This window comes from Pezoporus wallicus, unplaced genomic scaffold, assembly GCF_028554395.1.
Source record: "Pezoporus wallicus isolate ANWC-B61680 ecotype Strahan unplaced genomic scaffold, APGP_CSIRO_Pwel_v1 contig_7351, whole genome shotgun sequence".
NCBI lineage: Eukaryota > Metazoa > Chordata > Aves > Psittaciformes > Psittacidae > Pezoporus > Pezoporus wallicus.
In genome coordinates, this window is record NW_026642420.1 from 412,170 (window position 1) to 436,844 (window position 24,675).

A 24,675-nucleotide genomic window follows, 5' to 3' on the forward strand; every position below is an offset into this window, starting at 1 on the left:
GGCAAGATAGAATAGGATGAACAATGTAACACCCTCAAGAAAGAAGAAGCCTGAATCGCTTCAAAGTCTCTGCAAGGTTTGGAGAGAGGTGATACATACCTGGCTCATGAGCCATGGCGATAATCTGTCCATGCAGCTTCTAGGCATTTTGTTTAAATGGTGATGTAGCTTGTTAGAGAGGAAAGCACAAAAAGAGGGCCTGCTGACTGCAAACAGGCAGCAGTCCTCTAGCTGTGGTGAAGTTCAATCAGGCAAATTTGGTTACTCCAGACTGCCCTAACTAGGAAATAATCCAATTATCCTTACAGCAGGCTCTTGACTATCTAACCAGGGGCACAACATTATTATTACATGTGCATGGCTTCTGTGGGTAGGAAGAGAACATCAGATTTCATGTCAATAAAAAGATTGTGTTATCCTGGGCAAAAGCTCCTTCACAAGGCCACTTAATTTAGCATGTGTTGAAACAGGTTGAAGCTTCTTCTGGTAGCTCTTTATTACATTAAAATACAACAACAGCAACAAAACCACAAAGAGGTGTTCCAAGCTAATGCATGACTATCTTTGGGGTTCCCTCTTTTTGTTAAGATTTTCACAAAATACAAAATTAAATGTCTTTTCTACATACAGAGCAAAGTAGAATCAAGTAACTGATTGGAGTATGTACAAAAACTTACACATTCTGTCTTGTTCTTTTAAAAATATAAATATCAGTAATGTTCAGTAGAATGGGTTGGGTTTTATTTTTAAGGCTTCGTTCTTTTAGATCCTTCATTATTTAATGAGGTGCCAGGTAGGCAGGAAAGGAAGAGAAGAGAGGAGGTCATGATTTTTATTAATGTGTGTCTTCAATTCTCATGAGACTCTTCCCCATCTCTGGCAGGAGGAGATTTCCCTCCACACTGTTTTATGTTTTCAGGAAGCAGAGGTGGAAGAAAAGGAAAATAAAACCTTTATTTATTTCTTTTTCCTTTGTTAAAATCTTGTTCTAAACCTGTCCCTGCTCATTGTCTTTGTAGAGAACCATCTGCCAAGTCCCTGGATTAAATAGACTTGAGCAGGAGGAGTGTATCCCAGGTCCACTTGGGAAAGGTTAGAATGAGAAGGAGACCGCTGGAGGTGTTTTACCACCGACCCCTGCAGAGGTAGCAAGTGCTGCAGCTAGGGCAGCTGCTGCCTTTGCATCCCTGGGTGTGAAGTCTGTGGGGAGGCTCTCCATCAGGCACTTGAGCTGTTCCTGACCCAGTTTGATTTTATCATCTAGCTCTCGCTGCTCTATGAGGAGTGCCGACTTCATCTTTACAAAGTGCTGGTAATCCTGGAGCTGTTCCTCAGAGAGGTAGTTGCCCAGGATCTCCAAGACCACCCGTTCTCGACGGTCAAGGTTTTCCTTCAGTTCCCGGGCATCTTCATGCTGGCCAGCCAGCAGCTTCCTCTTCTCATTCAGTGAGCTCTGCACACGCCAAAGAGAGCACTTCAGTATCAGCAGCACCAAAATCACTGATCTCCCGTCTCCTTCCTCCCAACACCATATTTGCCACCTCTGGGGGGGGGTGTGTGTGTGTGTGTGTGTGAGATGGCTGCTAAGCTCCCAGACACTCAGTCAAAAGCCTGGGGGAGGAGGATGAATTCCTCATTATAGATTAAACCTGAATCCCACTGAATCAGGACAGTGTTCTAGTCAAAGTAGGACAGAAAGTACTCCAAGAAAGTCAGTAAAACTTGCTTGAAAGCAACAACTACCATGAAAACCTGGCTTTGTCTCTCAACCACCCAAAGAATGTTAAAACATAGCTTGAACTGAGGCAAAAGGCAGTGGGTTGTTCCACAGCGCACAATACCATACACCCTGTCCTCCAGCCATCGTCACAGACATGCTGTCCCAGCCATGGCCATTCTGTTTTGAGACAAAAACCACAGGATCTGAGACACTGATACAAACTGGGACCAAGATTCCCAGGGGCAGGCCTGCATTTGCTACTGTATATACATAAGCAGTAAGACACCTGTGAGTCTTTGGAGGTCCTTGCTTATACAAGCATGTTCTTGTGACTGCTGCTGTCCTGCGCCTTGAAAAAGGCCAAGTTACATACAAGGCCTAGATGGCTGTGCAGATACATACCCGCTCTTCACTGTTGGTATCTTCCCCCAGACTGCTCAGAACGTTCTCTACACGGGCCAGGCGTCCAGAGAGGGAGAGCAAGAGGTTCACCACCTTATCCAAGTCGCCAATGAACATCCTGTACTTGTCAAACTCATTAGGTTTGCATAGCTTGCTGATGAACAGCTCCACCTCCTCTCCAAGAGCATTATTCATCTTGATGTCTGCAAGCAGGCCCTCCTTGGCTTCCTTCAGGATTTTCAGCTTGTGGGTTAAGCTCCCAATGAGCTCAGCCTGTCAAGAAGGGAAACACATTGCCACATTCATAATTACCATGATCTCCCTGGATCTGTGGATGACGACAAAAAAGGATATGGCTACAGTTCCTGAGGAGCAGGGTCAAGTCAGCAGCAGCTGACAAAGAAGACATTAAGGAGGAAACAGAGAAAACTCTGAAATTTCACATCTAGTTGATAACCTGAGTACCCGATCAGATTGCACGAAGATATACTTCTTCTGCCACTGAGGGAGACATCTGCTTTGATGCACCATATTCTGATACCCAATTTCCTATATCTGAAAGATGTTGGTTCTTTAAAGTCTCTGAGTGAAAAGAGTTACAGCCACATCTCCTGCATATTCCCCACTCCCTGCCCCAGCCTGAAATGTCTTATTTGGATGTTGTATTTTATATGACCCAGAACTGTGCAAAACAACTGGCAAAAAAAATGAATTTAAGCTGTATTAATGGCATGACAGGAGGCTGAGTTGACACATATGGCTTAGTAAGAAAAAAGGAACTGCTACATATTTCCTCCTCCTGAAACTACTGACTGTTCATTACTCAGGTGCCTAAGTGTTGAGGTGTAAGCCTCAAATTCAACTATGACCAAAGCTTCCTGCCTGTGCAAGCACTGCCTCACAGAAAGAGGAATCAAGCAAGAATTTACACTAAAGATGCTCTGAATTTACTTAGTGACTGAGCAAAGACATGGAGGGCAGACACCCATTTTGTGAAAATGCTGGCAACTGTCTCACTGCCAAAGAAAAGGAGGCCCCCAGAGTTCAGTTACTTCAGAAACAGCCGTGCTGCACATATGATGGAGATCCTAATTTCTGTCAGGATTTAGGGGAAAGACATATGCAAAAGCAGAAGTGTATGGCCTGGGGCTTGCAATTCTTGCTTCCATTTAAGTCAGAACTGAGAGCACAGAGAGCAGGTAAAGCTCTTCGTACGAGGCTTGGGGATTTTCAGTCTCTTCAGTTTATGCACTGCTGAGACACCATTAGATCTATCTTAATTTGCTCTGCATACAAACACTGCAGGATGAAAAAGAAATCACAGGGTTGCCTGAAAATACTCTCGAAGTCTTCTTTCCATCAAAACTGACAGCCATTCCATGTAAGAAGGAAGTCTACTCCAAAGCAGAAAGGACCTTCAAACCCAGGTCAGGCTGGGGTTAGTCTGGATTGGCCCTGATCCCCAGGATGGCCTGTCAGAGCAGGTTTTAACAGGCTGGTTTTGCAGCAGGACATCAGCAGCAGTGCTTAGCCAGACACCACTAGATGGAACACTTGGTGTGCATCCTCTGAGTGCATGGTTTTGTGGCTGCACTGCAGTCTACTGCCAGCTTCCACATAGATGTAAGGCTGAATAAAACATATTATTCTCTTAAACTGGATTTATGCTGGAATGACTGCTAAGTCACAGTATTAGTTCTAAGGTAGTTCAGGGAAGAGAAGAACAAAGGTGGTACTAAATCCCACCTGCAGGATAAGGGAAAACAAAACCTTTCCTTGCATTCTCCCCTCAGTGGGACAGGTTGTGACCAACACTTGTCCTTCCCTGTGCCTTTGATCATAATACCACCTTCAAAAGAGAGATCCAAGATCCTCACCAGTTGATTGCTGGACCATATCCTGGGGAGCAAAAGAAGTGATCTATTTTCAATGATTACTATACCAGGAGGGAAAACTCTATAACAGGACTGTATGGGCTGAACAGAGTCCATCATTAACCTCTACAGGTTTTCAGGAAGATGGAGCTGCTCAGGTGATAAGTCGTTCCTCCCTGCTCCAGGAGCTTTGCTCAAGGTTCAAATCTGCCCTCCAGCCATAGCAGGAGGCTCTAGGACTGCTGGGAGTGAAATACCTTTGTTCTAAAGGCATGGGAGCTGTACAGGGCTGTGACACACTTGCTTTGTGTTCATTAATCAGTGATTCTCCTTTGATCCCAAATGCCAACCAATATAGCTCCTTTGCATACTTAACAATGGAAATTAGCTTGGTTTATCCAAATGACCTCTGAGAGTAGCTGCCCTCTCAGAAAATGCCAATGCAAATGTTCTTCCATGCAGACCATGAACAAACATACCAGGCAGATCTTGCTGTCTGGCCTAATCACTCCCATCTATTTCATCTATTTCTGTTTCTCCATGCAAATGTAACCTTTGAGCCCTGGGACTCATCCTCCACGGCAGGTTCACATCTACTTGCAAGCCTGTCAGATGCTTGCAGCATGTCCACTGACTCCATGGAGCAACACCTCTTGTTTCACCGCTCCCTACCTTTCACGCTTGTTTATGGAGGCAGCTGGTTTTGAAGCACCCTAAGAGACGATCAGGCTGATTACCTTTGAAGCTGGGTGCTCTACAACCAATGGCTAGGGCCAGATAATTAAAACATTAATTAAAACATAATTAAAGCATTAATTAGCAACACGTGCATGATCTATCTGTGTAGACTTGCTACGCAGAATCTATGTAGGACTACAGAAGTAAGAGATGGCAGGCACGATGAGTGCCCCTAATCCATTCCAGTGACATGGTATGACAGCTCCTGGAGACTTGGCTGCACCTCAAATGCTTCACAAAATAAAAAAGTCTCCTCTCTTAGCACTCCTTATTCATGTTAGAACTTTGATGGAGGTCCCATTCTAGCTGTCACTGTATTAAAGCCTGGTAGGGGGCAGATTGTGCTTAGCAGGTAAAAGCTGAGAATAGAAACAGTAAGGCAATATGGAAAAGAGACTAAGCTCCCCAAGTCAGGGCTACAGGGCATCACATCTTCTCTCTGCTTTTTTACATGTGGCATGGGGATGAGGACCTGGAGAGAAAATGTGGAGCTGTGCTAGAGATGTGAATTCTTTGCACTATGATGGAGAGGCTGGGTTTGAGAGACTTTCTTTAAAACCATGCCTGATCTCAGTGCAGGAACAATCACATCATATGGGACTTGCACAAACATTTGTATCCTTTAGTATGTTTAAACTCTGCTGCTGTACAAATATGGGCTGGAATATGGGCTGCGCTACTCTGTCTGGTGCAATGTAGGATATTTTAAATTTACAGGCACAGCTGCTTTTGACATGTAGGCATGTGAAGGGAGGCACAGACAGGCAAGTACCTGCCTGTGGCTCTTTGGGACTTATGGGCTTCACAACACATCTGTAATTACCAGGAAACCAATGTGAGACAACCACAGGGGCAAATTAGAAGGCCCTGCAAAAGCCCTGAAAGATAGAGCACCCAAGCCTGCAGCAAGAACTGTAGGGGCCATTCCTCAGTGAAATGGAGCTGCAATCAGAGGAAAAGATTTCTTCCTCCCCTGCTGTGCTCTCCTCCCACCCATCATATTGAGGTTATGCTGACTGAGCTGCTGAGGGGCACATCACTTTTGGCAGGTCAGTGAAACAATAAAGTGTGGAGGAAAAGGAATAGCCAATGTTTCTTTGGAAGCAGTGAATGCAGATAGCAGCTAAAATGGATAAATTGTCTTCACTGAAGAGGAAAATCCTAGGGCAAACGTCATGCACTCAGCACAGTCACTAGCTGGTATCTGTTCCTGTTTCTAACCTGAGCTGTACGTACTAAAGTCACTTCACTTCTCCCTTTTTCTTCCTTGCCATGGGACAGGGACTACCTCTTACAATCTATGCACTCAGCATTTGGTACAGTACAGACCTGCCTTGGGGTTGTGCAAGATTTGTACTCAAGATTACTATGAGTACTCAGATTACCTCTCTTTGTTCAATCTTGGTCACTGTAACAAAGCTTCACAGGGGCCTAAACACACCTAGTCCTCATGTAACTTGGGACTGCCAAAACCCGAGCTCAAACAGAAATGCATTTTACTTCAGGGCTTGTTATTGTTTCAGGAAGTTACTAGCAAATGGTGGTGGTGTGCTGAATTTACCTTCTTCTCATTTATGTCCAGCAGCTCCTCTTCCTCACCTACTTCTGGCAAGTCCTTGATTTTATTCAGCAGTTCTGCTTTGGGCGCTGAAACACTGTAATAGGCAGGGCAGGTGACCAGGGTTACAGGAGTTTCCTTTTCTTCTCTCCTACACCACAGTGAGGGAAAAGGAGTAGTTCAGTCAGAGCCTGACTTTTTCCCATGCCTAGATCAATGGTTTTCCAGCATTTCCTCTTTGGTACCTTCCCAGTGTTATTATCCACAAAGGAAATGGCCGATTCCTGCCAACAGAGGGTGCATGTCAGCTGCTTTCATGCCTACCCTCTCCTTAAACGTAGACTTGGTTAACACCTCTATACAGGACCAGATCCTTGCTGAAGGTAGATCAGAACACCTCAGCTGGTGATGGCTGCACTGACCATCTCACCTAGCATGATGCATTACAACTTATTTCTATATGGTTCTCCAGGTGTCACCTGGGAGTCTTTATCTTATAAAATCCACACTGGAGAACTTGGGCTGAACTTTGCATCTCCCTGTAATAAGCAGGTGCCTCTATCCCTCCTTTCAAAATTTGGCCACTCGCTATCTTTCTGCCTACCACTGTTTTAGTATTGATTTTACTCTCATATCCTTGTTATTGTGCTTTGGGCTGAATTGCTTCAGATTACAAAGGTTAAGAGAGCAAACTCAAGTAACACAAAATCAAGTAACACATGTAACAAGCCCTGTTACCAAGCTCAGCATGGTTTTCCGAAGAGCTTAGAGAGGTGAGCTCAAAGGCCACACATAGAGCCAAGCTCCTGAGAAAGGGCTTTCAGTCTTTACACCTGGGAACAGAGAAGCTCTCTCTCCACCAGCAGCCACCTGAAAAATTCAGCACTGGCTTGTCCTTAAAAGCAGTTAGTGAGTTCTGCAGCAGCGTTAGCCCACCACCCAAAGAAGCAGTGCTTACGTGTCATCTTCAGCCACTGTCCTGTTAGCTTTCTTCTGCGTCATCTTCCTCTTCATGTTGCTCTCCTTCAGCAAGCTGCTTCCACTGGGGAAAAGCCCTTCCATTAGGTCCATGGTTGTTTTCATTTTGGAATCTGGATCCAGGATATCAGCCAGAGACTTGTCTTTATGGACAATTTCTTTTGCTAGAGCTTCTGACTTAATATCCTCTGGGGTTTTTGTCTTCACTGGAGATGCTGCACTGTGTATCCCAGAATCCAGGCTGCCTTTTTCCAGTTCTCTGGTGATGACTGCTGGCTTACTGTGGTTTCCCTCAGGTTGAGTTATGGGCTGCCTATCAGTACTTTGAGGCGCTTCAGAAGCAGCAGGTAACTGGTGCTGTTTATCCACAGCAGATGGAGAGCTAGTCCTCTTTGATGCAGACGGGGAGAGGGGACAATTATTTTCATGGACACTGGTGCCCCATCCTGTTATCTCCCACTCAGCCAGGGCTTTGGGAAAGCTTTTGAAGCTGCTATGGACAGAAAAATTCTGTGAGATGAACATAAACTTACCACACAGGACCATTGTGAACACATGGTGAAGGCCTAAGACAAGTAAGTTTTCTTTCTCTCTCATTAATTTTTGTGTCTTACTCCTCATTTCAACACAAAAGCCCACAGTATGAAGCTACTGGCACCATAAACATATTGTCCCTTCAACCTGGACACTGCTGTTTTGTCATTACAACATAGAAAGAACTAGTGAATGAGAAGGGCTTTTGACAAGGGCATGTGGTGACAGGACAAGGGGTAATGGTTTTAAACTGACAGAGGGGAGATTGAGATGAGATCTTGGGAAGGAGTTCTTCCCTGTGAGGGTGCTGAGGTGCTGGCACAGGTTGCCCAGAGGAGCTGTGGCTGCCCCATCCCTGGCAGTGTTCAAGGGCAGGCTGGATGAGGCTTGGAGCAACCTGGTCTAGTGGAAGGCATCCCTCCCCATGGCAGGGGGTTGGAACTGGAGGAGCTTTAAGGTCCCTTCCAGCCCAAACCAATATGTGGTTCTATGACAAGTTACTTTGTTTTCTGCTCACAGACTGGGGACATTGCATTTCCCCAGCTGGAGGTACCATCCTGAGCTGTCTATACTCATTTATCCTTTTCATGCTGGAAAAGCCAATCACTACCACAGCCTTAGTCAGATTCTTCCCAGACGGAAATCAGAACAGCTCCTTGGGAGTGAAGGAAGCTGTGCTGAGTTAAACCAGCTGGGCACTAAGCCCCAAGTCCTATCCTTCAGGGAAAAATCACTATTCAGTGTGACTGTGACGTATTTGCGTTGTCGCTTCTTGGCAGATGGTCACTGTTTCATAACATCATTACTTTGTGCCAGGTCTCAAATGTATTCTGGGAAACTCTAACTGCTTGGAAAAACCATCAAGGATTTTCACAGTTCTCTCTCAAAACCCAGTAACTAGAAGGAGTCAGCAGCCATTTTAACTCTTCATGCTGGAGTAAGAAGCATTAAAGTGCCTGCTCAGCTAGCAGCTGTTGGTGGTTCATCGTGGTACACAGACCTCAGTCCCATTTGTCTGGAGCCCCGCATATCATGCTGTATATGGCTCTACAATGCCCAAGATGGTGCATTCCAGCCCCCCGCCCCTACCTCACTTTGGCGTCCTCTGTGAGACTGGTGGATTTGTCTCCAGATGCCCCATTCCCCTCAAGGGCCACAGGAGGTGGAGGAGGTGGGAATTCCTCCGTGCTTTTGGCAGAAGTGTAAGAGCTCAGCTCAGGAAGAGGATGGGATGGCAGTGAGGTGGGTGAGAAGGGTGGCGCAATGGCCCGGGGCTGGGAAGGCATGACAAACACCTCGTCATCCTCATCATCCTGCAGCAGCGGTGGGGGTGTGAGCTGCAGCCCTGACTCTGAGATCCGGAGACGGGTTGTCGCCTGGGGAGAATGAGTCTCTGGGTCAGAAGTGCTGCTCTTTGTCGGCAGGGACTGCCACCTCTGGGGGAGCTGTGGCCCAGCCGCTGGAGGAGACACCATAGCCCTCAGGTAGCTGTTGTCTTTGACTGAATGAGCCCACACTGCTTTGGGTGGAACAGATCTGTGGAGCAGCCCAGCCTTCCTTCTCCACATCATTTCTTCTGTGGGAGTCTTGGAGGATCTATCCTGGACAGCATCCAAAGACTGTGCCTGAATATTACCATTGCCTTCAGGGGGAACAGCATCTCGTTTGGCATGGTGCTGTCTCAGAGCCTGGCCATCACTTGCACTCTGGAAGTCTGAGGGAGCCGGGGTGGGTGTACTGGGGGAGGACTGGCCAGATCCATGAGTAAGGTTAAGGAACAAGGATTTAAAGCCTTGCTTTTGCTCAGGATAGTGACTCCTTGCGTCTGTCGGGGATGAGACAAATGCAGAAGTCCTGCTATCTGGCCTGGAAAGTTCTGAGAGCTTGTGGTTCTCATTCAGTATGGTGGACCCAGTGACCACCTCGCTGCTGTGGTGAGGATGGGGATAATAAGTGGTGAATGCCATTTTTTCTGAGTGGCTTCTTTCTTTCTTGCTGAAAGACCTAAATGCCAAGAGACACACCATGATAAGAATAATAATTAACCAATGAGCAAGAAGAGCTATTGTGCATCTCCTTAATAAGTAAATTATGCAACCATATCAGAGGCCTGGGTCAATGCCTGCTGATCTAGGTGAGGTGCAGTTAGGCTTTGAAACTGCTAGTATAATCTAGTCTACCAATGCTAGGGACACAGAGACAGACCCAGTCCCACTCTCCATCTTTATTTTCAGTGTATGCCAGATCACACGTGTGCATACATGTAGCAAGCATCACAGCAATAACTTAATAGAAAGAAAACTAGGGAAACCTAAATGCCTGGCTTCCTTTGCAGCCTTGCTTTGAATTTTGTTTGTTACAGATGGGGCTAGTAGTAACTGCTGTAAGATAGACTGCTTGACATGATCTACCGTCAAGCTCTGGTCTCAATTGCTGGTAACTTAAAGAATTTCAGCTCTATGGGCCATGGCAGCGTTCAAGGCCAGGTTGGACGGGGCTTGGAGCAACCTGGTCTAGTGGAAGGTGTTCATGCCCATGGCGGGGGGCTGGAACTGGATGAGCTTTAAGGTCCCTTCCAATCCAAACCAGTTTGTGATTCTGTGAGAATTTCCGTAACAATATCTGCTCCTTTTGGAAAGGTGCCATCAAAATAATTTGACTGTCTCCAAGAAAAAAGTGAGGCTGGAAAAAGCACTATTTTGACTGCAGAGAAAAATAAAAAACCTCCCAACTCCCAAAACCTTGTAATCCTGTAAGGAAAAAGAGCTCTACTCAGGCAGGTGTACAGAACCCAAAGCCAATGCACTTCAACTCCAAATGGATGTTGAGGCTGCAAAGCCAGCAGTGTAAATTATTCCTTCCAGGTCTTTTAAAATGTTTTCATGCGAGTCTGAGAAACAGTGTCTGGCCTTTGAAGTGAGGATCCTGCTCAGAATCCATAGCCAGACCTACTTGCCTGTGTGGCTATTTAGAAACAAAAGAAGCAATAATAACAGCGCTAGCAGATGCAAGCCTAGATGGGCTAAAAACATGAGGCCATACCATAAACCAATGAAATACAATAAAGCTCTACTGCCAGTCTATTTTCTGTTCTTGAGATGCATTGTTCACATAATTCAACACTACCAATCTGTGATGTTTGAGGCTTGGGCCCCAAATGTGCTCTCAGATGTACTGGTACAAATTAAGAATAACTGCCAAAGACATGGGTTGTTCCAGCTTTATTCCTGTGTAACTGAGAATAGAATTTGGCTGCTTTTGCCTGAGGGTGGGGAAGCTTCCCAGACAGACTGCTCTTGGTATTGTCTGTGGTTCCTGGACAGTAGCAATGTGTATTCTTTTCGGATGCTCAGTGTTTGTCAGAAAAGCCAGATGGTAATTCTCTAATTGAAAGATCTCTCCTACTGTGGAAGCAATTGTGTATTCTAAAACTGGTGAAGCAACAACTGTTCCCAACAGTGCTTATGAGACAGTTACTGTATGACACATGGAGAGGAGCACAGAGTGTAAGTCACAGAGCACGTGTGACCAGATCAACTGATGGCTGACCAGGGTTTCCCTAACTTTACCACATGACAGTTTTCCTCCTTGAGCAAAAGAAGTGGTAGGGATGGTCCCATCTCTTCTCCAGCACATTAAGCAGCTCTGTCCCAAGGAACCCTAACAGCATAATTTCTACTGCCTGCTATTGCCTTCCCTGAAGAGCCTGTGCATGGAGTAGCTGCAGACAGCAACAGGATGGTGATGGTTAGATGTGAGAAGACCAGCTAAAAACAGTGGTTTGAGGCTGACAACCACAGGACAGACAAAGACTGCATCTTGTAAGGGATGGATTGAAGATGCTACAATAATCCCCTAGGAACCAGACCGTCAAATACTCACACTGTGGCAGGGGAACATTCGACAGCATCCTAATAGCTGACCTCCTTCTGTGACACATGGGTAAGGTCTTTGTCTACCTGCCCCTTTCAGTCTGCAGAGGATTCAGGTCTTGTTCTCATGGAGGTTTAAGTGTAAAACTTCCACCAGCGTCAGCAGTGCACGATCAGAGCCCTCTGGCTTCCAAAACTCCAGCCCATGACTCTTTCAGGTCATTTCAGTAGCAGTAACATAAGAAAAATCACTCAGCAGCCAAGGCTTGCAGGGAGTGATTTGTAGCCTGTGTAGTAGGACCCTGGGTCCTCGGAGCCAGGGCTTTTTCCTGTCTTCTCCTATCTCTCAACCTATCTTTTGGGAAATCCAGTACTGATTAGGAAGGGAAAGCAACCTCCCATCTCCCAGAAGAAATGGGTTTGCAGAGCAAGCAGGATGCCTATGGAGCAGAAACATCATAAAACTGTTAATACAAATAATCTCTGCACAGTGAAGCATGAAAATGAGAAGCCTACGTTTTGTGCCCCAGCAAACTTATTTTCAGTCTGGGTGTTCAATCCTGTTACTTGGAAAATAGGCTGGGGGATGGAAAGAAGCCACAAGTAGTTATTGAGAAGCATGATGAAATGCCATCTCTAGAAGAAACAGGGAGGCAGGATGAACTAAAGCAGCTGTATTGTTCTCTTAGGAAAAAAAAAATGGAAAAAGTCATTCCAAATGAAAGTAAATGGGTGTGTTTTAAATAATCATGAAAGGATGAGCCTGAAGGCAGATTGAGTCCCTCTAGAACAACATTTATGTCTTCTTATGGGTAAAAATGGCCAGCCAGTCAGCAGTAAGATGCAGCTAGACTGGGAGCCTTCCTCTGCTTCTCGTGTGGTGAAACCTTTGGAGACAGCAGTGTTAACTCCCCCTGTGACAGCCCAGTGGGCTGACATTTACTGAGAGCTTATGAGCAACAGAGCTCCTTTGTGAATAATTCTTTGAGTCCCTTTTGATGGTTTTTACTGCAATATGAGTTAGCTATTTGAGCACTCAGAGCTTAAGACAAACATCTATTTATTATTTAAATGTAAATACAGCAAGATAACTTCAGTTCTAGTTAACTTCAAAACAATCCACTGCTAAGTGGATAGTTATGTAAAGTCCTAATATTATGAGTTTTATGATTACACTTTTCTATTTTTAAAAACATTTCTCTTTCCCCTCTAGCTGAGCGAAATATCATGCCTGCATAAAGAGAAGCAGCCTAAACACAAGCTCCCAATTCAGTAAGATAAATGAAACCTGCTGATTTCAGTCTACGCAAATGTTCACTGCTTCTGGGGACGCAGCATCCTGGACTGGAGAAAATGAGACAGACTGGGATATTGGGATATTTTTTCCTTTAGAATCCGACAGTTAGGACAGAATCTGGATGCGAGTTCTAACAGCAGATCAAACACATTTTCGAAGTTACACAACAGGAAATGCGTTGTACAAACATGCTCCAAAATGACATGAGGAGGCCTTGATTGTGAATTAATGTCTGTAGTGGAAAAACAAAGGCTCTCAGCAACTTACTTCTCCTAACTCTGCTGGATACACAGACCCAGAACTGTGCCTTTGCAGATGTTTTCTCTAGTTTGTGATGATGCATCTGTTTTACACAGACAACATGTGACAACTGCAGCTGGCAGCAGGATGGCAGGAGCTTATTCTGCACTGAGTGACAAAGGGGACATTAGCATGTACCTACCTGGCTCCTGCGCCGACCATGTAGAATGGATCTCTCACCATGGCGCCAAATTCACTGCTTTCCCTTCTCAGCAGGTCCTGGAGTGCAAAGACAATATTAGCAGTAAGAAGAAAGAGAAACAAAGTATGAAAACACTGACATTTCATAGTAACTCTATTCCTGCTTAGAGGACCTGCGTGCCTTTTTCTGGATGGACTGTGGACCAACAGGCAGACTTATTCAGAGACATGTCTTTTTAAAACCCCTCAGCAAGTCCTTGCCTCTTCTAAAAACATGCTCAAGGGTATCAGTGGGTCCTGAACTTTGCATGTAGAACTTCGTTCTACATGCAACCAACAAGCTGAGACATCACTGAAGCAGCCTTAACTGGGAAGGTAAACAGTGAACAATCTGTGCCTAAGCCCAGTGCTAAAACAAGTCAGAAACTCTGTAGAGATACTGAATGACACAAAGGCTGGAAACTCCAGCAACGTGCAGAGGTGCTGAAAAACTTCACAATGTTCAGCACTTGGTCCTTTGGAAAACCGAAGCACAGGAACTACCTCCTCTTTAGGCATTTGTACCATCTAAAATCAGATAAATGTTGCAGCTGAAATACCTTTGTGAATCTGACTCTCTCTGCCATAGAGCTCCCACCATAGGACATCAGGCTATTATAAGACATGAAAGCAAATGCTCAGCCTGCCTTGGAAAGGGTTGGTATTTTCTCCCATACAATCTTTCCAGCAGAGAGCATTTCAGTGTCCCCTTCCCTGCACCCTCAGTAATTGCTTTTTTTGGTTAGTGTTGCTGCAGAGGGAGGGTAAGTGCAGATCTTGATTTAGGAGTCCGGGAGCTGGGAGATATACAGGCTGAGACAAACTAAAAAAGCAGAGGAAGGAAGGCTGAGAATGTGTTCTGAAGACTGAGAGCTAATAATTCCACATGACTATCAATTTCTTTATATCTTTAAACAAATTCCTACAGTGACATTGTAATATGATTTATATGCAGCCTGAAAGGAACATTACACACTGTACGCTGAAAAATATACAGTGAAGCAGAGAAATCTGCTGCTACACTGGAAATAAGCATTTCCCACCAAAAAATCTGAAAAGACTCAAAAAAAATAATAATAACAAAAAATCACCCTGTTTCTTTGGCTTTGTCCCCCACTTTCATAGCTGTGGTTTTGTATTGGAGACAGATCAGAAGCAAACCTAATGAAATGAGCACTTAAACATATACTTCCCATTCAAACAGACACTTATGGATTAGTGTGTATATTGGAAGTCAAACATGCTTTCATGAATTAGGATTTAAGAACAGGATTTTCCGAAGTGCCTTGCTGCCTATGGGACTAAATCCTCATTCCAGAAGAGGACACAGCTACATCACTGTCAAACAGCAATAAGGGCTCTCCCCTCCTCCACTCTCCTCCTGTAAGGGGGTCTGCAGAGCTGTTTGTCATCTTCTTCAAGTCACCTTCCAACAGGCAGAATCTCTGGTTTGCCTGCAAGATTAAAAATGAGCCAACAAGGGGGAAAATAAAGATCTCCAGAACTACCCTGTATGTCCCCTGCCCAAGAGAGTGGGCTGGGTAAAGACAAACCAGGGCTGCCTGTCATTCAGCCTGTCACTGAAAAGTATGTTTTAGCGGTATTTCTCTTTCTGGATGGCTGGTTTTGAGCTGCTCAGGCTGCTTGAGGAGGCAGAGAAAGCCACAGCTTGGCCTTCACCCAAACCCTTTCTTAAAGACTGTCCTCTTACTGAACAAGACTTCATGATTGGCAAGTATGACAAAATGGCCCAGATGAGACTGATGCCTGTCAGGTGTAGAAAAACACTGACGATGGGATAAGACAGGAGTGGCTGTGGAAATGCATTCTGGTCACCTGATATTCACAAGCTGCTTTTTGAATTCTTTCTATTTAAAAATGTAGCGTGGGATCTGAGGTCTATTGAAGGAGGACATTTAGAATGAAGCACACAGTGAGTTTGGGAGGACGGCTCCTTTGGTTGTTTCCTCCCTCCCCCCTGTAATGAATGAGCCTGGTGTGGAAAGAGGGATGGGGCAGCAGACCTACACTGCTGTAAATCCATATGGCTTGACCAGATGCAACTACCTAAATAGGTCTAAAGAGACTTCAGTCGGTTGAAGAGCTGGCCTGGGCAGTTGTTCTTTAAGAAGTTAGCCTGTTTCTAGTATTTACCATCATCAGAGTCAGTCAAATTCCCTGTTTGTGACATCAGTGCAATGTTTTCCAACTGCCAAGCAGGGTACATGGGACGAGCGGCCAGGGTCTCCACTAAGTTTTCTCTGCAATGTTTCCCTCCAGGGCTGGTGGAAAAACTTAATGGTTATTGGCAGAGTCTTTGCTGCACACTTCCCAGCACTGTTGGGCACAGTGTGAGCAAGGGAGATTTCAAGCAGCCTTTAGTCCTCTCTACTTTGCACCAGTGAACTTGGATAATGCAGAAGAGCAGCAGCAGCCAATCACCACCTTAATGGTACAGCCCACCAGAAAGTGCTGCTTCTTCTGTGATGCTTTTTACCGTGATGGTTCTGTGATGTTTTACCAACAGGTAAAAACAGGATGGGATGGGACATCCAGAGCAGCAACAACTGCATCTCAACATCTCTGAAATCCCTGAAATAGCCCCAGCATTAAGAAAACTGAATAGAAGCAGCACCTCACCAGTGAGCAGTTAAAACAACACCCTGTTAATTTAAACACAATAAAGTGTCCCTATCTCAACATGTATTTAACCTCTCTCTAATGAATGGAGTAAGAGTCATGACTGAACATCAGCCTGTTAATCCCACATCATGACATTCCCTGGTTCACAGCCCTTCTTGTCTGCACGCGTGATCCCGTTTCCACATACCTGGTGTTTCTTATCTGCTGTGGGAGATGACCTGGAACGTATATGCACAGGGAATGTCTGATTGTCGTACCTATCAAGCAAGTCTTCCACAGACACTGATTTCCCAGATTTCCTGGCAACGGAGGGTATTTCAAAGGCCTGCTCCTGCTTTCTGTAGCGAGGCTGGTCCTGCATGCCCAAAGGGTCTGTCTGCATGCTTTTGATGAGCTCTGTTTTGGATCTGTAATCCCGGTACCTCTCTGTTTTCGGTCGGCTTGTGACCAAGCTGTCCTGGCACCCTGCCTTCTTCTCATTTCCACTCATGTCAAAGCAGCCCATCAGACCAGGAGGAAGAGTAGAAGATATCTGCCTTGTCCTGGATATCCGCTCTATGGACTCTCTCCGGCGGTAAAGGTTCTGGTCCTGGAGAGAGTTCATGCTGGAGGCAGAGGAAAGGCTCTGGCTGTCTGGGCCACATGGCTGTAGGTAGGAGCTGTGGGAGCGCTCCCTCAGCAGCCCCACATCTTGTGAGGATGGACGTCTTCCTGTTTTGCGCTCAATGTAGTCAGCAAGGGCATTCTGCTGGAGCTGCTTGAGCTCCGGCTTGGAAAGGCTGGCTGTGGAAGAAACTTTGCCATCCCCTTCGAAGATCTTACGCCGATCAGCCACCGTATTCTCTGGGAACACAAAGTGGATGCTTTTCTTCTGCAAGGAGAAAGGCGATGGCTCCCCATCAGAGATGCCCACCTCGTTCATCTTCTCTGGCTCCGAGTAAGACCTCTTCTTTTGCTCTGCTGTCAGCCGCTTTCGGCCCCCAATGCGCAAGATGTGCTGTGTCTTGGCGTAGTCCAGGGCGGACAGGCTGCCTTCTGTTGGGGTGATACTGTGCCTCTCCTTAGGGGTGTGTGGAGACGGCACCATGCTCCTCATGCCCACATGGGCTGAAGCAGGCCTCTGTGTCATCCTCTTGGGTGTGCTCCCGAATGGGGGGCTGATGCGACGGAAAGAAGTTGCCTTCAGGACCCTGGACTGAGCATCTTTAATGCTGTTCCTGTAAGCTCTGTTAAATGGTGTGTCCAGCTGCGATCCGTGGGCATCATGGATGTTATCCTTCCAGAGGACTTCCTTCTCAGGCTCAGTTCCCAGCTGGAATGTGCTTTTACTCCTTGGGAGCTGAGCCACCCTTATTTGTGCTTCATTTTCAGGACACAGGCTGTAGTATTCGCTGGGTCTTGCCTGCTTCACCGAAGCCACCATTTGCAGCTCTACAGGGCGCCAGTCAGCCTCCTCCAGCTTCCCATTCCTGATGGAGGGGCTGGAGACCCTGCCTGGCTCGCAGGGCAGCTGGCTGGGCTCATGGAACTTGCTCCGCATGTCCTCCAGGCTGTACAGAGAACAGCTCACACTGGAGGGCTGGCTGGTCCTGCTCGGCCTGTAGTGCTGGCCAAAGCTGGGAATACCAGCACTCTGGGGCTGGTTAGTGCTTTTCTCTTGCTGCTCAAACTTGCTGGCCTTTTCCAGCACTGAGCAGCGGGACTTGCCAGCATCTGGTTTACCATAAGGAAAGCTTTGGGTGCTGCTAGAGCTGAGCTGGCTCCTCCCAAAATCAGAGGTCTTTGGGTGCTGTGGAGAAGGGGGCTCCTCACACTTTGGTTCGGCAGCATGGAATGGGCTGATATTCCTGCCTCCCTCCTCCTGCCTTGCAAAGGCCTGTGGGTCCACATTACTCCACTGTTTGTGCCCCTGTCCCCTGTGATCCTTCTCTTTGCTGCTGCTGCTGCTCAAGAAGGACAGTGTGGTGTTGGAATAACTCTCACCCAATTGCACATCTCTGATCTCAGAGTTGCTTTGCCTCCTGGAGCTGTCTGGGACGTCCTGCAAGGAGGAGAAGCCATACTGCTGGGCCTTGCTGTGACACCACTGGTGGTGAGCAGCAGCATCTCTCTCGTTTATCTGTGCACTGCCATTTTTGTCCTCCTGGGATTCAGCTGTCCAGTCCTCTTTGGGCTGGTAATGGGCTCTTCTCTCACAAGTATCCCTCAGCTGGGGTTGCGGAGCTTGAAAACTGTGTTTGGAGGCCTGTGCAGTACTTGTGCAGGACTCTTGGTTGCTGTGTACTCCTTTGTAAGGAGGTAACAATTCCTCCCTTCTTGAGGTGGTCAGGCAGACTTCTGGGCATGCCATGCTAGGAGCTTTTTGCTGAAGAAGTTTTGCTGCAGCATTATGCTTTATCTCAGCTGCTAGGGGCTGGTAGAAGATGGTCGATCTGTTTGTAGTGCTTTGGCTTTCATTCTCATCAAGGCTGCTGGCTATGGCCTTGTCATAAGAGGCTGGAATTGGTGGAGAGTACCCACTTTCTTTGGCCAGAGCTGGATAAAGCATCCCATTACTGCTTACAGGAGGCTGGGGCACCTGGGCATAGTGTGGCTCTGGGGAGGGTACTGGGTAGACACCAGTAGGCAGCAGGGGCTGCCCCGGCTGCGCTGGCTGGGAGTAACTCTGCTTGGGCTTCATGGTGGGGCTGCTCTCTGGGCTCTTCTCCACCACAGTGTGCAGATGTCCTTCTCCAAAGGGGGTTTTCTGCACTGGCCCCTGGGACAGGGTGCTGACAAGTGGAGGCCAGGTCCCTTTCAGCTGGGTTCGACCAGGCTTGTTCAGATCAAGGCCAGTGCATGAGCTGGGCTTCTCGTGATGTCTGATTGCTGCATAGCTGTCGCTGCGGGTGGGAGGCAAGGGAGGTCCCTTGGGGGGTTGGTTTTTGCTGTCCAAGGAGCCCTGGCCTGGCTGAGCCCAGGAGGGAGCTGTGTTGTGCTGGCTGAAGAGCCTGATGTGGCTGCAACCATCCAGTGAAGCCTGGACCTCACAGCTTGGAAGCAAGGCAGAGGACTTCACCTCATATTCCTTAGAGATCCCCTGCTGGGCATCGTAGACTGTCTTGACATACCTGATGTCAGCTTGCCTCATCCTCTCGTGTGGGCCGCCTTGGGGCTGCATGCTGTCTGTGGAGCAGGAGTACTCCTTGCTGAATGGAGGAGCAGGGTACTCAGGGATACTGGAGTTGGTGGAGAAGGAGCTGTAGGCAGAGTCTCTCTTGTTGTGGAGGTGGGAGAGCTGGTCAGTGCTGTTGGTGGACTTGGCTGGGGACAGGTGACAAGGGTGGTAGCCAGGGGAGGAGTGGTCCAAGCTCTCCATGCTGCCCCGGGAGCTGTACTGGTCAGGACTTCTCCTCAGATAGCCATGCTCATAGCCAGAGAGATCGCTGGTGGAGGAGCTGCAGAAGAGCAAGAGGAGAGTAAAAACGCACTGCCAGAAGAGGAGAGGCACAACAACTTATAAGTGAGCTCAGAAGCAAGATGTTTAGTTTTGAGATGAAAACCCATATTTGGGTCTTACTCCATCCCCTGTTTGTAGTCATCCCAGTTCACGAAGAGGAACTGTTTGACATTGCAACACATGGCTCTTATTTACCGCAGAAGGGTGGGAGGGAAATACAGACAGAAAGATGGTACATCACTGGAGCCAGGGAGGATCAACCCCACCCATCAAACCTATCCAAGGCACTTGGAAAGCTGAATGAGCCCCAATGCCACAGAGGAGAAGGAGAGGAGCACGAGAGGCACTCTGGGGAGAATCTAATCTCTTCCTTTTTTTCCCCATTTCATTTCTTTTTATGGAGAGGAAGGCTATGTCCTGGCAGGGTTCCTGGAAATTCAGCTGTCCCAAGGATAGTTTGTTTGCTGTGAGAAAACTAAACTGACAAGACAGAGAAAAGATGCATGTGGTTGTGTGTGGAGGCAAGTGGGAGGTGTAACAGTAGAAGGGGTTTGAGAATGCCCCAGGAAGTCTTCACAGCCACCTCCTCACATAGGAGGACGTGCAGGACATCTTAGCATCTGCTCTGAGGTACATGTGTGTCAGAAGAGGGGTCACTGCCTTCAAAAAGAAGGATATTTGGACATCTTTCCATCAGTGAGAAGGGAGCATCTTGTGCCAGCCACAGTCCCTCCTTACAGGGGAGCCAGTTTCCCCTGGATAATCTCTTCTCCCACATTCAAGCAAATGCATTGAGGATTTGGGATTGTAGCCTGAGGATTTCACTCTTCTTCCCTCTGTTCCCAGCTCCACTCACTTAGATATTGTTTTTCTCTAGTTCCCTGTGCAACTACGTGCGCTGTGCTGGCAGAGCCACAGGAAAGCACCATGAAAGGAAAGACTGCTGTCCCATGCGAAGGGTGGTAGAGCAAGGCTTGAAGCTGGAAGCAGGAACGGAGAGGAACCTGGGTTTGCCAGAATGCAAGCTGGAAAGGCAAGCTCCATTTCTATGTTTCTATGTTTCACGTAAGTATCTCCCTGGCAGTGCTGGCCGCTAGATGTTCCCCGTGCTCCTCTTCGGAGACTGAGCTGTACTGCCAAGGGCTCTGCCAGGAGCTGCGGCAGGGAAGCAAAGCCCCTCGGTGGGAAACGAATCTGCTACAGCATAATCTGTGCTGAAGGCCAGAGAAGAACATATATTCTTCTGCAACCATCTCCTCACTTTTTTTTTTTGATGCTATTTTCTTTTTCCTCCCCTCTGCCAAGGCTCAGTCTGGCCTGTAAGAGAAATGTGTTAATACAGTGGCTAGAAGGAGAGTTTCCCACACCTGAAATCATTCTGCCTTTCCAGGCAAAACCCTCAAAGGGCAGAATTTAAACTTGAACCCCCTCAAGCTGTCCCAGGATTTACCCCCAATACATTTTGGGACTGCTGATGGTAGCTGAGGGGTCTGTCTCCTCCCCACACTCATCACACTACATGGCCTCACAGAAACAGCCCCATCACTGCTTCCAGTCTCCCATGGCCAAAACCAGAGTGGCCTTGTACCACCTTCTTTTAACAGCACTAAGGTTACTAGTTTAGTCTTTTGGGGACTGATAAACCCCTGTGCTAACTTCTTACAGAAGCAGCCATGCACATACAGCTATGATAGAGCTGACCCCTGCAGAAAGTGATAGCCAAAACCAGGAAATCCCTTGCTGAACTTCTCACCCGGGGAGTATTGTTGGTGCTGCACTACTTGGCTGCTCCTGAGAGTGGCTTGGTTATGCTTACAGGCACAGATGCCCTGTACCTACACCCTTTCCTTCCTCTTTTTTTTTTTCTTTTTTATAGGCTAACTTTTACTTTGGATTTCTTTTCCTTTGCTGGGGAAAAAACCATGCTGTGTTTCTACACAGGGACAGCCCATGGGATGCAGAGCAAGACTCTAGCTCCTGCAACCGGTTCCATAGAAAGCTGCATTAACATCCTGACAGTGGGTTCCCATCTTGGTGGGAAGGGGGATTTTAAAAGTAATTGATTTCCTAGCTGTTAATCACCTCATAGAGCACTTAAAGGAGGAAAACACAGCCACTTACTTTATCTGGGTAACGAAACAGGAACCAAAGCCTTCCTAACTCTAATCCTAACGACCTGGCTGTTTGTAAACCTATCAGCTCAGGTTGGATGGCGTTTTGAGCAACCTGGTCTAGTGGAAGATGTCCTTACCCATGGCAAGGGGTTGGAACTGGATGAGCTTTAAGGTCCCTTCCAACCCAAATCCTCCTATGATTCTATGATGTGATTCGGCTTTACCTCTCTGCCCAAGAAGCACAGGATCACAGCCATGTAGTGCTTACCTGGAGTGGTAGGACTGATGCCAAGGGGTGCCAAGCGTACCCTGAGATATTTGCATCATGCTGGGATTGGGCTGGTTCTCCGCAAGTTTGCTTGAATGCCAGGAATGAGGCCGGCCTGGAGTTTCACTCCGCCTAGGTGAAAGCAGAAGGATTTTGCACATCAGCAGCAGCCCAGCTCTTCCATGGAAGATGTGAATGAAATGTAAAGTAAAACCAACAGCCACGTTTAAAATTGCTCATGCTCACTTCTGTTTCATTGCTATATTCTCACCTCTTCCAGCGAATCAAGCAGTGATCACACACAGTTCCTGACATTCATACAACACTCCCCCAATATTTGCAAGACAAGAGGCATGGGCACTCCCCCAATATTTGCAAGACAAGAGGCAGACAAAGGAGTTATTGCCAAATGCAGAGGGTCTTCCCCTCTACCTCCCAGCCAGAAGCCTCCTCACTTGGGACGAGCCTAGGGGCGCATCCACAGGGATGAGTTTACAGGCTGGGCTACATGCGGACTCCCACACGTGATTGTGATGGATGCTGAAGGAGCGCTATTCTCAAAAGGTTCTCTTAATTTTCAAGTAGCAGCTGGCAAAGTCATCTAAAGGATCCAATACCATGAGGGGGTGGGAGCATGCACAATGCTGTTTTGATCTCTCCTCAGTGCTGATAAAAATGCAGGAAGGGACATGACTACCAAGTGCCACAATATGTGTCCTCCAGCTGTCCCCCCGCAGTGTGTGCTGTCACCAAATCATCAAGGCTCAGGCCAGCCTCCATCAGCTCTTAACAGGAAAAAAAGTATCAGCAACCTTATTTAAAGCACATAATGGTGCAATGGAAAGTCAAAGCAGGGGATTAGCAATCAAGTACCCTGAACATGCTGCAGACTCTGCTTCCCCCCAGCCTTTCGGCGTGTCCTTAATCTTCTCACTGCTTTCCAGGGGTGATCTCTTCCCCTGCTCTAGCGCTCATCTCCACAGCTCCTCATTCTCCCTGTGAGAACAAGGAGCAGCACTATGCCTATGTACCACTGAAGTCCCAAATGTGACAGCCTGCAGGACAACCTTGACTACTTAGAAAGCATAAATGCAAAAAGACGGTATGACACATCTTTAAAGTTTCTGTCTCACTAAAAATGTCACAGTAAAGCATGTCCTGAATAAGTCTGTAAACAGATTAAAATGCCCTCTGCAGATGGATACCAGATGCCAAAAGAGGGCTATTCAGTACTGCCTAGGACTGTGAAAAGAAATGGTACAGGAAAATGCACAAAGTGAAAAATGATTGTTAGGGTTATGTCTTTTACAAATAAATGCCAGCACTGGCTGATGTTCTATGAAATGGAAAAACACTGGCAAAAAGTGAGAGGTAGAACCACTTCACCAGTAGTTTTTGCATACAGATTTCAGAAGCACAGGTCACTCTCTTATCAGCAGCTAAAAGAGGAAAGAAAAAGTGACATTCTTTTCCTTTTAACATTTGTTGTGACAGGGCTGTCTTAAGGAAAGCTGCAATGGACGCATACATAGGGCAAGCTGAACTGAGCGCTGCTTTACCATTACTTGTGTAGGTGTTATTTAAAACAGAGATCTTTTGTTAAGTTCCTTGCCCAGAGAAATGAGGAAGCTGAACACTGCCAGATGGGACAAACTGTTAAGAATAAGCCACATTCTTGCCTTTTCCGTTGCAGAGATTTAAGGACTCTGTACTTTAGAGTAGAACGAGCCCACAGCATTAATTTTACTTGTGAAAGCAAACTGAATGATCACAGCAAAGCATCTTATCCTTTGATTTGATCAGCAAAAAGCTGCAGGGAGCTCTGTAGCCAGTCTTCTGAGCCACAGGTATTTTAAACCCTTTTGGTCAATATCCTTGTAATAATACAACACATGGACAGCAAAGCTGTGAATTTCAGTCAGAAGACTTGCCATGCCAGCTCTGTGTGGGATAACCTTGCCTTGTTTCCACACCTACCTGATCCTGGAAACACGGATTAAGGGTAACCGAATCTTAGCCAAGCTTAAGCCAAGACAAGAAGCACTGCAGTACACATGATCTCCAGCTTATGTTGCAGACTCATGCAGGGCATCTCCAGGATGGAAGTATGGGGTTGTTTGTGCAAATATGTTCACTGAAAGGCAGAGAACACTGGGTCTGATCCTGTCTCCAAGGAATCAACTGAAAGACTCTCCCTGCAGCTCTGAAGGTGTAAAAGCAAGGCACAGCTGATGCTGCCAGTGCCTGTGGGGGGGGGGTTGTTCATGGAATGCCAAGACATTCATAGCTTCAGCTTTCTGTAGCACCTGAAAATAGCACCTTGCTTCACCCTACCTCCTTAAGCTTAGCATAGAATCGTAGAATCAGACTGGTTTGGGTTGGGTTGGGTTAGGACCTTAAAGTATATCCAGTTCCATGGGCAGGGACACCTTCCACTAGACCAGGTTGCTTCAAGCCCCATTCAACCTTGCCTTGAGCACTGCCAGGGATGGGGCAGGTACAACTTCTCTGGGCAACCTGTGCCAGCACCTCACCACCCTCACAGGGAAGAACTTCTTCCTCATGTCTAATCTAAATCTCCCCTCTTTCTTTATCATTATTATTGCCTAATTAGGGGAAAGTACTGGAACTGGTGTGCAATGTGACAGTGAGCACCATGGTGCTCACTCCACAGTGTTCTCTAAAGGAGAACAGCCATCTCTTATTACAGATCGAAGGGGAATTGAACATGGTTAATCTGCCAGTTCTGCAATGGCTT

The 24,675-nt window shown here is 46.9% G+C and overlaps 1 protein-coding gene across 7 annotated transcripts in view; it reads right to left on the bottom strand.

Annotated features, from left to right (window-relative positions):
* Positions 1-471: 471 nt before the first annotated feature.
* Positions 472-24,675, bottom strand: part of SHROOM3 (shroom family member 3) — a 143,829-nt gene continuing 119,625 nt past the window's right edge. For 6 of the 7 annotated variants that reach the window (XM_057429942.1, XM_057429940.1, XM_057429945.1 and 3 more), the window contains 8 exons: positions 21,918-22,049; positions 16,284-19,533; positions 13,416-13,492; positions 8,894-9,808; positions 7,251-7,763; positions 6,296-6,443; positions 2,123-2,395; positions 472-1,453 (listed from right to left, as the gene is read on the bottom strand). In XM_057429942.1, the coding sequence (XP_057285925.1) occupies positions 1,094-1,453; positions 2,123-2,395; positions 6,296-6,443; positions 7,251-7,763; positions 8,894-9,808; positions 13,416-13,492; positions 16,284-19,533; positions 21,918-22,049 (5,668 nt within the window). In that variant the 3' untranslated portion in view covers positions 472-1,093. The remainder of the gene's footprint in view (positions 1,454-2,122; positions 2,396-6,295; positions 6,444-7,250; positions 7,764-8,893; positions 9,809-13,415; positions 13,493-16,283; positions 19,534-21,917; positions 22,050-24,675) is intronic. The other variant, XM_057429941.1, reaches the window with a different exon arrangement.